Source organism: Garra rufa, chromosome 8 (genome assembly GCF_049309525.1).
Source record: "Garra rufa chromosome 8, GarRuf1.0, whole genome shotgun sequence".
Taxonomy (NCBI): Eukaryota; Metazoa; Chordata; class Actinopteri; order Cypriniformes; family Cyprinidae; genus Garra; species Garra rufa.
This window is the reverse complement of record NC_133368.1, coordinates 17,736,213-17,750,929: the sequence shown is the minus strand read 5'-3', so window position 1 is coordinate 17,750,929 and position 14,717 is coordinate 17,736,213. Positions and strand designations below refer to the sequence as shown.

Genomic DNA, 14,717 nt, shown 5'->3' with positions numbered 1-14,717 from the left:
AAACTTTCCCTAATAGTGTACTGATGCCTTTGTTGAGTTGTTTTCACAACATTTTGTTCTTTGCAGCAAAATGTCTTGCAGGTCAATAATTTTGGGTTGAATAATTTTGATTGCAACTGTACTTGAGAGTTAAGTAGGACTAAAGTACAGCTTTATATGTAATTTCATTATTAAATCTGGGCTCTGAAATATGGTTAAAGTGTACTGCCAAATGTTGACAAATACTGAAACTTGTGTGTCATTTTATTTGTAATTACACATTAATTGAATGACACGCTATGGTTAAAATAAAAATTAAGTATTTTAGTATATTAGCCAACAAATCAAAATAAGTTTACTACTTTAATGATACTTTAAAGTAAATCTTTCACAAAATATTTTTTTTAAAAGTGTGCTTAAGTATGTTAAGAAACATGAAAGTGTACAATGCCCTTCAAAGGTTTGGAAACGCCATAGAAAAGCGGGGTTTTGGACAATATTGGCATGAATCCTTTTTAATTTGTGATAATTTTGCACTGATAAGGGACAACACAAACTACGAAAACATGTTTTATTACATAAACAGTTTATACATAGAAAAAAACTTTTGGGGGGCAGTGTACTTTTTTTAAGTATGCTTTGGTGGCCTTTTATTAATATTATATTTTCTGAAAATACAGTTTTTTTAATCTATGTTTAAGATTTGATGTACACTACAAAAGCACATTGAGTACAATTCGGTGCACTTATTTTTCACAGTGGAAAGCAAGTATGGTTTGTTTTGTCAAGTGAAATGTTTGAGACTTCAGAAAGGTGCCTTGGGGGTGAAGAAATATTGTCATGTCACTGGCCCTTTTTTACCCACAGGAATGATCTTACAGACTCTCTGTTTGTTTGTAATGTCATAAAGATTTATGCCATGAGACTTCTTGATCCATAATCTCTTCCATTACAGAACATGTGTGTCATTGACCTAACAGATGTGCACTGAGCCATGCAGGCATATTTCAGACATCAAGTACAGTACAGGGACCCCGTGTGTCCCCAACAGCTTGATTTGGATTACCTGGACCTCCGTTCTGCTTTTCTCCCCGGGGAGAGATACAAAGCATATGACCGCTGTACCTGCACTACTATAAGCTATATATGCTGAGATAGCTCTGAAGATATCAGTGTTTACATGTGCGTGTGTTGTAATTCTGGACTGTTTTGTAATAAATGTTTTAGCCATACTACAGTCATGCTGCAGAAAGCAGGCCAGAGCTTTTTTCAGTGGGATGGGCTTGACCTGGTTTCTTTGTGGATGTGTTGCTGGGGGTTACAGTGTCCTTGACAACAGGAGACGGGGGTTCGGGCTGATTGTTATTTAGCTATTGAGTGTTTATGAGAAGTTTGCTGTCATTTCTTGGCATATCATCTGATAGTAACAAATGACTAGATTCCAGTAAGGACAACTCTCAGAGTTGGTTTGGTCATTGCCCACTAGATCTGCTTACGATGCTGTTGCAGAGCGAATTTGGAAACGTGCCACTGCTAGAAAATGATTCATACATTCTGCTGGTGCACAAATATACATAGACAAAATCTAAGGCTGTACAACAAAAAAACACAAGCACCCAACTTTCCAAATCTTCCCAGCTATACATGTACACAATACAGTGTACTTTAAGTTACAGTATCTCACAAAAGCGAGTACACCCCTCACATTTCAGTAACCATTTTAGTATATCTTCTCAAGTGACAGTACTATAGAAATGAAACTTGGATATATTTTAGAGTAGTCAATGTGCATCTTCTTTAGCAGTATAGATTTACTGTCCTCTGAAAATAACTCAACATACAGCCATTATTGTCAAAACAGCTGGCAACAAAAGTGAGTACATCCTAAGTGATAACAGCAGTATGTTGTTTAACCATGCAAAGCCACATAAACGAAGTTGAGCACTTGTTCTGTGCATCAGGTACAACCTGGCTTAAAAAAACAGATGCATGAGTGCTGCCAGCATTGCTTTAAAGGTTGCAGAAGTAGAAGGTCAGCTTGTCAGTGCTCAGACCATACACCGCACACTGCAATAAGTCGGTTTGCATAGGCGTCATCCCAGAAGAATGCTTTATCTGAAGCTGGCTCACAAGAAAGTCCGCAAACAGTTTGCTGAAGACAACCTGTCCAAGAGCATGAATTACTGAAACCATGTCCTGTGGTCTGATGAGACTATAAGATAAACTTGTTTGGCTCAGATGTGTGGCGATGCCCTGGTGAGGAGTACCAAGAAAATTGTGTCTTGCCTACAGTCAATGGTGGTGGTAGCATCATGGTCTGGGGCTGCATGCGTGCTGCTGGTACTGGGGAGCTGCAGTTCTTTGAGGGAAACATGGATTCCATTATGTACTTTACATTCTGAAGCAGAACACGATGCCTTCCCTCCAGAAACTAGGCTGAACGGCAGTTTTCTAACATGATAACGATCCCAAACACTTGAGAAGATATACTAAAATGGTTGTGAGGAGTGTATTCACTTTTGTGACATACCGTGTATATAAAACAAAAATTACTGGAGTACATTTAAAAAAAAAAAAAAAAAAAAAAAAACTACTACTACTAGTATTTCAGTCTGCCTGCTTCAAATTTGTAATTAATTGTGAAATTGTATAGAAATTTCCTTTCCAAATTCTTTTGCAGTGTCAAATTCCTTCAGAGCTGCAGTCTGTTCGTAATGTTGAGAATAAATCCTCTGCAAATTGTAGTTTATTTTGTGACAAAGCGCTCATTTAACTGATTGTGTTGCCTTCAGTTCTGTAGACGACCCTGAAAAAAAATGCTGTTTCCTCCCGATACACATTCAATACGCGGAAAACATTGATGACTGTAAATGCTTGATGCAACCTACAAGCATTCATTCAGCACTTGCCAGCTGTATCTTAACAAAAGATATAACTATGCCATCTGTTAAATAGCTGAAAACGTGGCTCTATTCAAGACACAAAACCAAATGAAGACACATTCACTTGATTCACTTTTTATATAACCAAATCTTAGACCTTCTTTACAGGATCTGAGCTATTACACGCAGCAGGATCCTGCATTAAACTTCTCGGAGCACACTTTCTATAATTTAATTATACTTCCGGTTTATTTTTCAGTTCACAGAAGGCTAAAGTGAAAAGGGAATGAAGAGGCTTTAAATGCCAGTGATGACAAATCAACACTTTTACTTGTTGCATTTGTTGTCAAGAACAGTGATTGGTACGCGTGATACATTTAAACACGTATTCACAGCTCCTCTGCAAAGATGTGAGTGAAACAGATGAGATGCTGAACTGGCTTGTCTCATAGTCTGATTTGCAAAACTTTTTTTTCTGATTAGTTTGAAACAATTCATAAACTGTTTGTGAATTGCTTGAATGCAGTGGAGAATGTGGTTTAGTTGTAAAACTGTGAAGTGGGTTACATTAAACCTGGTCTTAAAAACATAAATAAATACTAGAATACACTTAAAATGCCATGCAGGCACACAAGGGGAAAATGTTAGACTTAAGGAGACTTAAAGACTTAAAGTTAGGCTTTATTGACAGCATTTGTCACATTATGTCAATCAGCATATAAAGGTTGAATGAATAGTAGTTAAAAAGTACAGCCAAAGTTATATAAAAAGTTGTATAATATTTCAATGGCAATGCTGTGATCGTATTACAAAGTTCTGCTTAGACAGAGAAAAATCCAACCACAGGAATTATGTCAGTATGCTTGAAAGGTATCTCCACCTCAGAAGGACAATTTCGGCAAATTTAAAGCTCAAATAACACATTTTTACTAAATAATTTATCTGAAATACTAGCATCATGTTTCTGCTTTTAAAATCCTTTATTGCAATGGGCCTATAGACTTAAAGTGCTTTACTGTAAAGATGACTTTTGAAGGAAAGTAATGTAATAACGGGCATTTTGCCACAAAAAATATTGACAGAGCTTATGTTAGACTTGCACTGTATAAAACAGAAAATGAATACGGTGTAAATGGCAAACTGACAGCTTCATTAACACCATAGAATGAGGTGAGAAATGCAAAAAGGCAAGTGGGAAGAAACACGAAGATGAGGTTATTGATGCTCCTCGAAACATTCATCCTAATGAGCTGCTGAGAAAACAAGGCTCGACTGATGAAATATCAGTGTCTTGCTCTGGATATCTTGAAAGAGTGAGCAGGAGGTACAGGAAAGTGCACTTCCCCTCTGCCCTTCATAAATTCTCCAGTCGCCTTCAAGGAGTACAGACGGTTTGAGCACTAATGCAGGTGTTTAAAGTGAGCTGAGCACAGACAGACGGGTCGCTCTTTGATCTGATGCTGTCTCTCATATTAATGGGGCTGGAGATAGAGCGGCCTGAGCTCTCTGTCTGAGCTTTAGTCTTTCTGTAATCCAATCCCTCATTTCTGCCCCATTACTGCTCCTCATCTCTCAGTCCATCCCTCACTCTGGGCCTCCTGTGTTTCTCCTCATTTTCTCATTTGTTCTTTCGTTCCACCTCTCAAACACCACTCACCCTGTTATTAAAGATAGAGAGAGTACAGATTTCTTTCCTAATGACTCCCATCTGATTTAACAAGCATTTTCAGCAGTTAGGGGCCATGCACTGTAGTAGTGTTAAGGTAGTGTATGAAGCAGTATGCAGCAAAGTAAGCGTTTCAAACTGTAACTATCACATGAATTTTAAATAAAAAATGTTTGATGCAGTTTTGTGTGAACGTGTGTTTAGTTTAGGCATTTGATCAAATAACGAAGCCAAGAATAAGATGTTAAAGAGCCCATTAAGTAAGAATTGGAGTTTTGTGGCTTAAAATCTGGGAAAAAAACAAACATTTAAAATTTACAGACTTTTTCTTCCAGTAAAATGATGCCAGAAATAGTGCCAAATTGTATTACATCAGTTTTTATGGCACTTTCAGAGTGAAATGTCAGTGACATTTATCTGAAGTCAGATCAGTGCAACATTTTATAATAAATAAAATGTCCAGTGAATGGTGTCAAATAAAAGCTTGCAATTCTGACCTTTTTATCGCAAAAAAAAAGTTTGTATCTTGCAAATCTGAGAAATAAAGTCACAATTCTGAGAAAAAAAGTTGCAATTCTGAAAAAGAATGTTGCAATTCTGAGTAATAAAGTTGCAGTTTTAAGAAATTGTCAGGATTTAGTCTTGTATGTTCTGTTTTCCTAGTGTCTTTCCCCCTATGTTTCCTATGCATTTGGTTTACTCCGTGTTGTCCCCTTTGGTTTTGTATTCATTTGGTATAGTCTTGCCCATATTTGTATTTCCCCCTTGTCATCTCGTTTGTAACCACACCTTGTTTTCAGTGTATGTAAGTCTGTTTCAGATCACACCCCAGTGTCTGTTGATGATGTTACTTCGTGTTACATGTCTGCTCTTAGTTTGCTTTTGGTTTCCTGGATTTTGTTTTGTTTTTCTTAAATAAAGTAGTTTTGTTTATAGTCCTGTTTTCCCGGTTTTCCTTGGATCTTCTCCACTTCATCTCCCATACACGACCCTGACAGAAATAAAGTCAGAATTTAGACTTTTTTCTCATTTTTCACATTGCGAGTTAAGTCAGAACTTTTCGCAATTTTGAGTTTATATCACAATTTGGAGAAAAAAAGTCACAATTCTGACTTTATAACTCGCAATTGTGAGTTTATATCTTGCAATTCTGATTTTATTCCTTAGAATTTCAACTTTATTTCTCAGAATTGTAAGTTTATAACATGGAATCGCGAGTTATTAGGTCAGTTATTAAGAAATGTGATATATAAACTATTTCCATTCAAAATTGGACTTTATAACTCACAACTGCGAGTTTATATCTCAAAATTCCAAGAAAAAAGTCAGAATGGCAAAAAAAAGTCAGAATTGCGAGATATGAGTCAGAATGGCAAGATACAAACACGCATTTGTGAGAAAAAAGTTTTTTTTTCTTTTTCTTAACACTTTATTTTTTGCAATTGTGAGTTTGTATCACAATTTTGAGGAAAAAAGTCATAATTGTGACTTTATATCTCGCAATTCTGACTTTTTAACTCGCAATTGTGAGTTTATATCTCACAATTTTGAGGAAAAAAGTCATAATTGTGACTTTATATCTCGCAATTCTGACTTTATAACTCGCAATTGTGAGTTTATATCTCACAATTCTGACTTAATTCCTTAGAATTGCAACTTTATTTCTAAGAATTGTGAGTTCATATATCGCAATTGTGCCTTCTTTTTCTTAGAATTGTAACATGCAATTGCGAGTTATTAGGTCAGTTATTAGGAATACACAATTGCGAGTTTATATCTCAAAATTCTACTAAAAAAAAGCCAGAATCGCAAAAAAATTCTGAATTGCGAGATACAAACTGCTATTTGAGAAAAAAGTTTTGTTTTTTTTTCCTTTTTCTTAACACTTTATTTTTCGCAATGGTGAGTTTATATAACAATTTTGAGGAAAAAAGTAATAATTGTGACTTTATATCTCAAAATTCTGACTTCATAACTTGCAATTGTGAGTTTATATCTCACAATTCTGACTTTATTCCTTAGAATTGCAACTTTATTTATAAGAATTGCGAGTTTGCATTTTGCAATTGTGACTTCTTTTTCTTAGAATTGTAAGTTTATAACATGCAATTGCGAGTTAAGTCAGTTATTAAGAATACACAATTGCGAGTTTATATTTCAAAATTCTAAGAAAAAAAAAAGCTAGAATCGCAAAAAAGTCAGAATTGCGAGATATGAACTCACAATTGCGAGAAATTTATTTTTCGCAATTGTGAGTTTATATCACATAATTTTGAGGAAAAAGTCATAATTGTGACTCACAATTCTGACTCACAATTGTGAGTCTATATCATATAGTTATGAGTCAGAACTGGGAGTTCTCACAATTTATATCACATTTACATCTCACAATTCTGACTTTATAACTTGCAATTATATCTCACTTGCAAACATCTCACAATTCTGAGAAAAAATAATAATTTTGAGTTTGTATATAAGTTTGAGAATAAAGTCAGAATTGTGAGATAAAAAGTCACAATTAGTTTATTATTATTATTATTATTATTATTATTATTATTATTATTATTATTATTATTATTATTATTATTATTATTATTTTGGTTAATTCAGTGGCGGAAACTTCCATAAAAGGTGAATGATCTATCAGGTCTGAAAATAGCATACCACCTAAACTAACCAAAATGATAGTTACAAAAGCAAATACAGTTGAAAAAGACAAAAATACATTTCCTGAAGCAACCAGTGCTTTTTAGCTTGCTTTGTGCAATGTGCAGTGCCGTACCAGGTGAGCTATCGAGCAAGTTTACTATGTCAGAAAAGCCATGGAGGTGGTTATGTGACATAAACATCAAAAAGTTTAGTTTGTAAATCATGCACTATAGTAAAAGTACTGTATTTTGAGGTCATAACATGGTATAGTGTAAAGAACTGTGTGGAAATGAGTCTTTATTAGTCAATAACACTGTCACTAGTGTTCATTTCAGCTTTGAAACTGTGATAGGTATGCTTTTGGAGTAAAAATGTACATAGAGGAATGTTTTTCTATTAAGCCTCTTGCGAATGAGAATGTTACTAACCATTAATTAAAAACACCAACTGCTGCTTACTAGCTGTAGCAAGTACCAAAACTTTAGTTGTGCTTAATTATCCATGTTAAGATGTTTCTAATCATCCACTGAACTACATCTGCCTTCAATCTGATGCATAATCAGCCAGACTGCTGAAGCAGCTCTTATATTATCATGTTCCTCTCTGGACCTCTGTAATGTAGTCATTCATTAGCAGAGTCGCCAGCGTGTCTTTAATGTGAGGAATCAGCAGCATTGATCCGCTCCTGTGAAGCAGAGAGTCCTCAGGGAGGAGTGTAGTACTGAGGAGACACCTCGCTTCAGATGGCTTCATCCTCTATTCTGAGTGTTTATGATGGCTCTTATCATCTCTCTCTGAGGACCCTGCTGCTTTATGATAGTAAGATTTAAAAGTCCAGACTGAGAGAGAAGGGGGATCGGTCATGATGAATGGAGATAAGGAGATGTGGACAGGAAGGAAGATTTGGTGTCAAGGAGTTTACTGCAGACCCAGTGGAACATTTTATTGCTCTAGGTTATGTTTTCATAGCCCAGCGGGCCTAATGGAGGACTCAGGTATCTTTATGATATCTTGATCTTAAGTATCAGCTTAAATGTTTCAGGCATTTTTCCTAAAATCCCTCAGAGGGAAGAAAGGCAACTAAATGTTGTACTTTTTTTTATAATTATTTGCTTTATATAAGGTGAAACACAGCTATTAAACAGATGTTTCACATCATAGCTATTACTACCCTGGTGAAAAAAATAAAATAAAAACCAGCCTAGGCTGGTTGGCTGGTTTTAGCTGGTCAAAGCTGGTCAGCAGGCTGGGTTTAGAGGGGTTTTGGCCACTTTTCCAGCCTGGCCAGGCTGGTCAGGCTGGTCTTAGTTGGTCAGGCTGGGAGACGAGCTAAAACCAGCTACTTCCAGCTTAAACCAGCTAAGATCAGCCAACCAGCCTAGGCTTGTTTTAGCAGGGTATATTTTGTATTTTAGCATGGTTGAAACACTGTATCGACCAATCAACATCCAGAATCAAAGCTATACCTAGCCTACATTTTAAACACAATATTGTCAATATTGTTTGTTATATTTTCAACAAAACAATAGTTGCAACAAAATCCGCAATAGAACTGGTGATTCGGAGAGTCAGTGAACTACAGCCATTTGCTTCCTTACTGAATGAAAGACTGAAAGACTAAAAGACTGAAAGACGCGTCGCCTCGCTCATTAAGACAGTGACATGCTGCCACCTACTGGCGGTTTTAGTTTTAAATCTAATCACTTAATTTTGCCATCATTTATTGCTTTTTTTAGTATATATATATTTTTATATATATATATTTATATTTTTTTTATTTTTAGGGTGCAAAACAATAACAAATATTGAGAAAATCACCTTTAAAGTTAAAAACGAAGTTCTTAGCAATGATTACTAATCAGAAATTAAGTTTTGATATATTTACAGTATATTTACCGCATAAAAGAAAATGTATAATTTTGACCCATTCAATTAAGCTAATTAAGGCTTTAAGATTGCTTTTTTTGGTCCAAGGTCACATATTAATAATACACTTAATAGAATGTTAAGAATATGACGTAAAATATGTATTAGGTAAAAATTCATGTGTAAATCAATTTAAAGGAGGAAATTTTATCCCATAATGGAAAAGGTGTGACTGCAGTCTAAGTGGGGGTACTCAGAAGAATGTTAAATGCCCCAGGATGTATGCCACTGTAAAAAGTTTGAGAACCACTGGTGTATCAGATCAGATCAGGTTTATGAAGCACGCTGCAACTGCTCTAGCCGAGTATTTGAATGTTGAGCAGCAAGGTCATTGGCTGCTGATACGAAAATAACCAGCTGTGCCATGTGAATAATGATGTCATTATGTCATTATAAGTTAGATGTATCGGGCTGCGCCACCTAAAGTTTCATGACAAAAGAAAATAATTTTTTAGAGTATTTTCGTGCTGTGACCATCTATGACATAGCCATGTCCTCTTTAAGATGTAACGTAATGAGTGATAATGAGATTTTACATGAAAATAATCTCACCTTTTCTCCTCTTTCATTCACAGGGTCTTTCAGAAGTGAAGGAATTAAAGCGTCTGATGTCCTTCCTGTGCTGAGAGAAAAAATAGCATTTGTATCAGGTGAGTGTGGGATCTGTGAGATGTGTGAGTGACGAAAAGCATCTAGTTTTCATTCAGTTGTTATTTACTCACTTACTCATACGTTTTGAAAATGAATGATGTTTGACACTGGATCTTCCTCTTTTGGTGTTAGTGCTGTACCAGCTGTACTACCAGCTGGTGGAGATGTAGCTGACTATGTTTATCATGGACTCTTCTGGTAAAGAATCAGAATCAGATTTTTATTTTTATTTTTTACTGTGGTTGTTTCAGCTTCAAGATGGTGTTCACATGTAATATTTCTTCAAAGACAATATATTAATGTATATTGTTATTATGTTAAAGTATTAGGAGTTACTACATCCAGAATAAGACTGTTTTTAACTGATACTGATGTGATGGGACCCATCACTTTTCGATGAAATATCTGTCTCTCAGGTTGTGTGTAGAGGGGTTTACTCGAAACTTCACAGAATTTAACCTGCAGCTGCTTCACATGTTTTGGTGCGTTAACAGCTGCCTGAATTTAGTGAGCTTGTTCAAGCATGCCATCCAGAAGTCAAAATATTAGATTTGAGGCAGTGATTTGTGTGCTAGGTTATCTTGAGAGATGTGAGGTACAGCATTCGCCAAATGTCTAATACAATCACTGTCTGTCCCTCTACAATGTGTAACTTCCAAAATGAGTCCTCTCTTACCTACATGTGTATGATTGAAATCAATCTTATAAAGTGTTCAGGACACTTTATATTGGGTGAAATCAGGAGGGAATCTCTAGAGGTGTCGATGTTGATTTGTCAGCGGAATCTCTAACTGTTTTATCCAGCCTGCCTTTTTCCTTCCTTCCTTCCTCTCATACACATTTTTTATCACGGATACTGTTCTCCAGCTCCCCCTTTCCCCCACCATTTACTAGCAGCTCCTAATAATCCCATCTTCTTTCCCCTCACTTTTCCTCAAAACCCATGTGATTAGAGGTGTCATTTATTTCTGTACCACACAGTTATGTATAAAAGTTTAGTAAGCCTAAATATAAGCAATTGTAATAGGGATATATAGAAAGTTATAGTTGAATATAGAAAAATGACCCCATTGAAAAGTTTACATACACTTGATTCTTAATACTGTGTTGTTACCTGAATGTTATCTGTGTTTTATTTTATTTTATTTTATTTATTTATTTATGTTTTGTGATAGTTGTTCATATATCCATTGTTTGTCTTGAACAGTTAAACTGTCCACTGTTCTTCAGAAAAATTCTTCAGGTCCCACAAATTCTTTGGTTTTTCAGCATTTTTGCAAATTTGAACCCTTTCCAACAATAACTGTATGATTTTGAGATCCATCTTTTTACACTGAGGACAGCTGAGGGACTCATATGCAACGCAATATATTAAGAGCTTGGGGGTGAAAACTTTTGAATTTGAAGATCAGGTATATTTAACTTATTTTGTCTTTTGGGAAACAAGTAAGTATCTTCTGTAGCTTATGAAGGGCAGCACTAAACGAAAAAAAAAATATTTAGGCAAAATAAGAAAAAAATACACATCTTCATTGTGTTCAAAAGTTTACACCCCTGGCTCTTAATGCATCGTTTCTCCTTCTGAAGCACCAGTGAGTGTTTGAACCTTCTGTTATAGTTGCATTTGAGTCCCTCAGTTGTCCTTAGTGTAAAAAGATGGATCTCAAAATCATACGGTCATTGTTGGAAAGAGTTCAAAAACACAAAAATGCTGAAAAACCATGAATTTGTGGGACCTGAAGGATTTTTCTGAAGAACAGCGGGCAGTTTACCTGTTCAGGACAAACAAGGGACTCTTGAAGAACTCAAACACAGCTGTGGATCATTCAGGTAACAACACAGTATTTATGCTGCATTCCAGGCAATCCGTAACCCGTGTTTTTCCAACCTTCTACCCGTGAAAGTGCACCGGAAAGGCAAACCCCGTGACTTCCCACCCGTGAACTCGTACTACATCGATGTACTCCCAGTTCCGAGTTCTGACGTTACATAGCCCGGGAAACAACATGTCAGCACCTACGGGTGCAGTGTTTATGCAAGTCACGGTGGAAAAATAGACTTTAGGACAATATAACTGTCACAGTTCTGTCAGTTCATGTCTGTTCATTTGGTTTCTCCCATTGTCTCCCCCTGTCATTCTGTAGTCATTTGGTTTAGTCCTCATCACCGTAATCTGTTTCACCTGTGTCTCTGTAATCAGTCACCATTTATAAGTCTGTTTGTTTGAAGAGTCAATGTCGGTCTTTAATCGTTGAATGTGTTCGTGTGTGGATGTTCCTGCCTGTTCCTGCTTGTTATTCTAAGTATATATTAAAAGATAGTGTTTATTGTAATATTGTTTCTCGTCTCGTCCGTCCAGCACATCACCTTATAACAATAACGTTGCAATCAAATTAATAATAATATAAAAATAATAAGTGCGCTCAGGCAGTTTGGCGTGACTTGCCTGGACCGCTATAAAGTCGTGAGTCGTGGTTTGAAGTCGTGATTTACAGGCTCAAAAACCTGCCTGGAACGCAGCATAAGAATCAAGTGAATGTAAACTTTTAAACAGGGTCATTTTTAAAAATCCAACTATTATTTTCTCTTGTTGGCTATATGTAAACATCTTTTATGTGAAATATCTTATTCAGGTCAGTACTAAATAAAAAAATAACATGCATTTTGTATGATCCGTCTTAGTTTGGTAAAATAATTAACATTTTGTACATTCTGCAAGGTGTATGTAAACTTTTGACTTTAACTGTATATTATTTAATCTGTAGAAACATCCTGCTAATTAATGGTATTTATGGTAAAAACTGGCAGTTTTGGTTGCTAGAAAATAATCATAAAAATATGGTGACAATTAGTGGTTTTAGTGTTACAGGATGGTATATAGGTGCCTATATATTTCACAGTTTATAACTTTATGTTTCAAGTTATATAATGTTAATTCCTGCCTTATATTGGTTCCATCAAAAAAGTTAGCCCAATTTTCTCAGAGGAAAGCAAAAGTCTTGCAAGTGAATCTTAGGAAAAGAGAATGAGGGAATGCAAACATGTTGAATCTCATCGCATCTTTATAAATGTACAGTTCTGATAACAAAAATGAGAAGAAACATAGCTTTTAAAATGAAAATAAATGTAATGTGTCACTCAAGGACTTCTGGGAATGTCCTTTTACTATTTTCTGACCATAAATAATACAGTGATTCATAGTGTTTACTTCCAGAACCCAGAATTGTGAGACTATTTTTTATTTTATTGTATTTGTAGGAGGTCGTGATAAGAGAGGTGGCCCCATCCTGACCTTTCCTGCCAGGAGTAACCATGACCGAATAAAACATGAGGACCTGAGGCGACTCGTAACATACCTGTCCACTGTGCCCAGGTAAGCTTAATGTTAAAGTGTGAATTAAAGAATCTGCAGAGCAGGCATGAGCAGTGTGGATGCTAATGTGTTTTTATCCTGTATAAACAGGTCTCTGCTCTGCCCTGGGCTGTGTTCAGGGCAGAGAGCCTCAGTTCTAGCGTTACAAGAATCATACGGCATAGCGTAATATTAGTCTGCATTATGTATCTTATTAAAGGATCACAGTGTAAAATATTCATCGCACAGGAATTTGAATAAACTCTGCCTTACTGTGTTTTTGTTCTCTAAGCTCCTCACAGAGAGAATTATTCAAGAACAAGCATTTACATTCCCAGAGTGAAAAGTTATGTTTGCTAAATTAGATGCTGAATAGCATAACTTGTTTGACATGTCCCTGATTAGCTGTGTTGCTGGTTAATTGACATGAGAAAAAAAATTCAGTTTCTTCTATAATTAATTATTATACATTTAGTTTTTATGAGCTCATAGTATCTAATGTACTTTTAAAAAATGAATGTGTACAGTATACTGTACAGGTTCTTATATACACTGCCGCTCAAAAGTTCAGTAAGATTTTTTGTGTTTTTTTTTTTTTTTTAAAGTCTCTTATGCTCATCAAAGTTCAATTTATTTGATCAAAAATACAGAAAAAAAAGATTATTATTATTGCAATTCAAAATAACAGTGTTTTATTTTGATATACTTTAAAATATAATTTATTTCTGTGATGCAAAGCTGAATTTTCATCAGTCATTACTCCAGTCTTCAGTGTCACATGATCCTTAAAAAACATTCTAATTTACTGATTTATTACTTTTATTATCAATGTTGGAAACAGTTGTGCTGCTTAACATTTTTGTGGAACCTGTGATACTTTTTTCCGGATTCGTTGATGAAAAAAACGTTAAAAAGAACAACATTTATTCAAAATAAAAATCTTAGAAAAGAAGTCTTTACTATCAGTTTTTATCAATTCAACACATCCTTGCTAAATAAAAGTATTAATTAATTTTAAATAAATGCTGATTTTTAATGTTTTATTCTTCAACAATCCTGAAAAAGGTATCACAGGTTCCGAAAAATAAAAAATAAAAATTAAGCAGCACAACTGTGACACTGAATACTGGAGTAATGATGCTGAAAATTCAGCTTTGCATCACAGGAATAAATTATATTTTAAAGTATATTTAAAAGGAGAACCACTATTTAAAAATGCATTAACATTTCACAGTATTACAGTTGTTTTTTTTTTTTTTTTAAATCAAATAAACACAGCCATGATGAGCAGAAAAGTCTCATTTAATAAGTATTTAACATCTTACTGATCCCAAACTTATTCATATACATTGTACACTGTAAACAGGGACAACCTAATAATTTAAACCATAAACTTTTTTGTAAGTTTTCAAAATCATGGATTTAAAAGCATTTTTATTTTTGTTGTTGCGGTTTCTTTAAAACGATCAAAAATGCAGCCTTTAAATAATATAGACAACCTAATAATTTCATAAAATGTTATTAAATGTTAAATATTATTGTTAAAATGAATGAACGAACGAACAAACGTATTTATTTATTTATTTTAAATTATTGGGCAACCTAATAATCA

At 34.9% G+C, this 14,717-nt stretch overlaps 1 protein-coding gene across 1 annotated transcript in view; it reads left to right on the top strand.

Moving 5' to 3' along the window:
- Positions 1–14,717, top strand: part of LOC141340106 (kalirin-like) — a 204,343-nt gene that overhangs the window by 96,194 nt on the left and 93,432 nt on the right. Inside the window, exons 2-3 of the mRNA XM_073845039.1 lie at positions 9,678–9,752; positions 13,012–13,126. Of these exons, the coding sequence (XP_073701140.1) occupies positions 9,678–9,752; positions 13,012–13,126 (190 nt within the window). The remainder of the gene's footprint in view (positions 1–9,677; positions 9,753–13,011; positions 13,127–14,717) is intronic.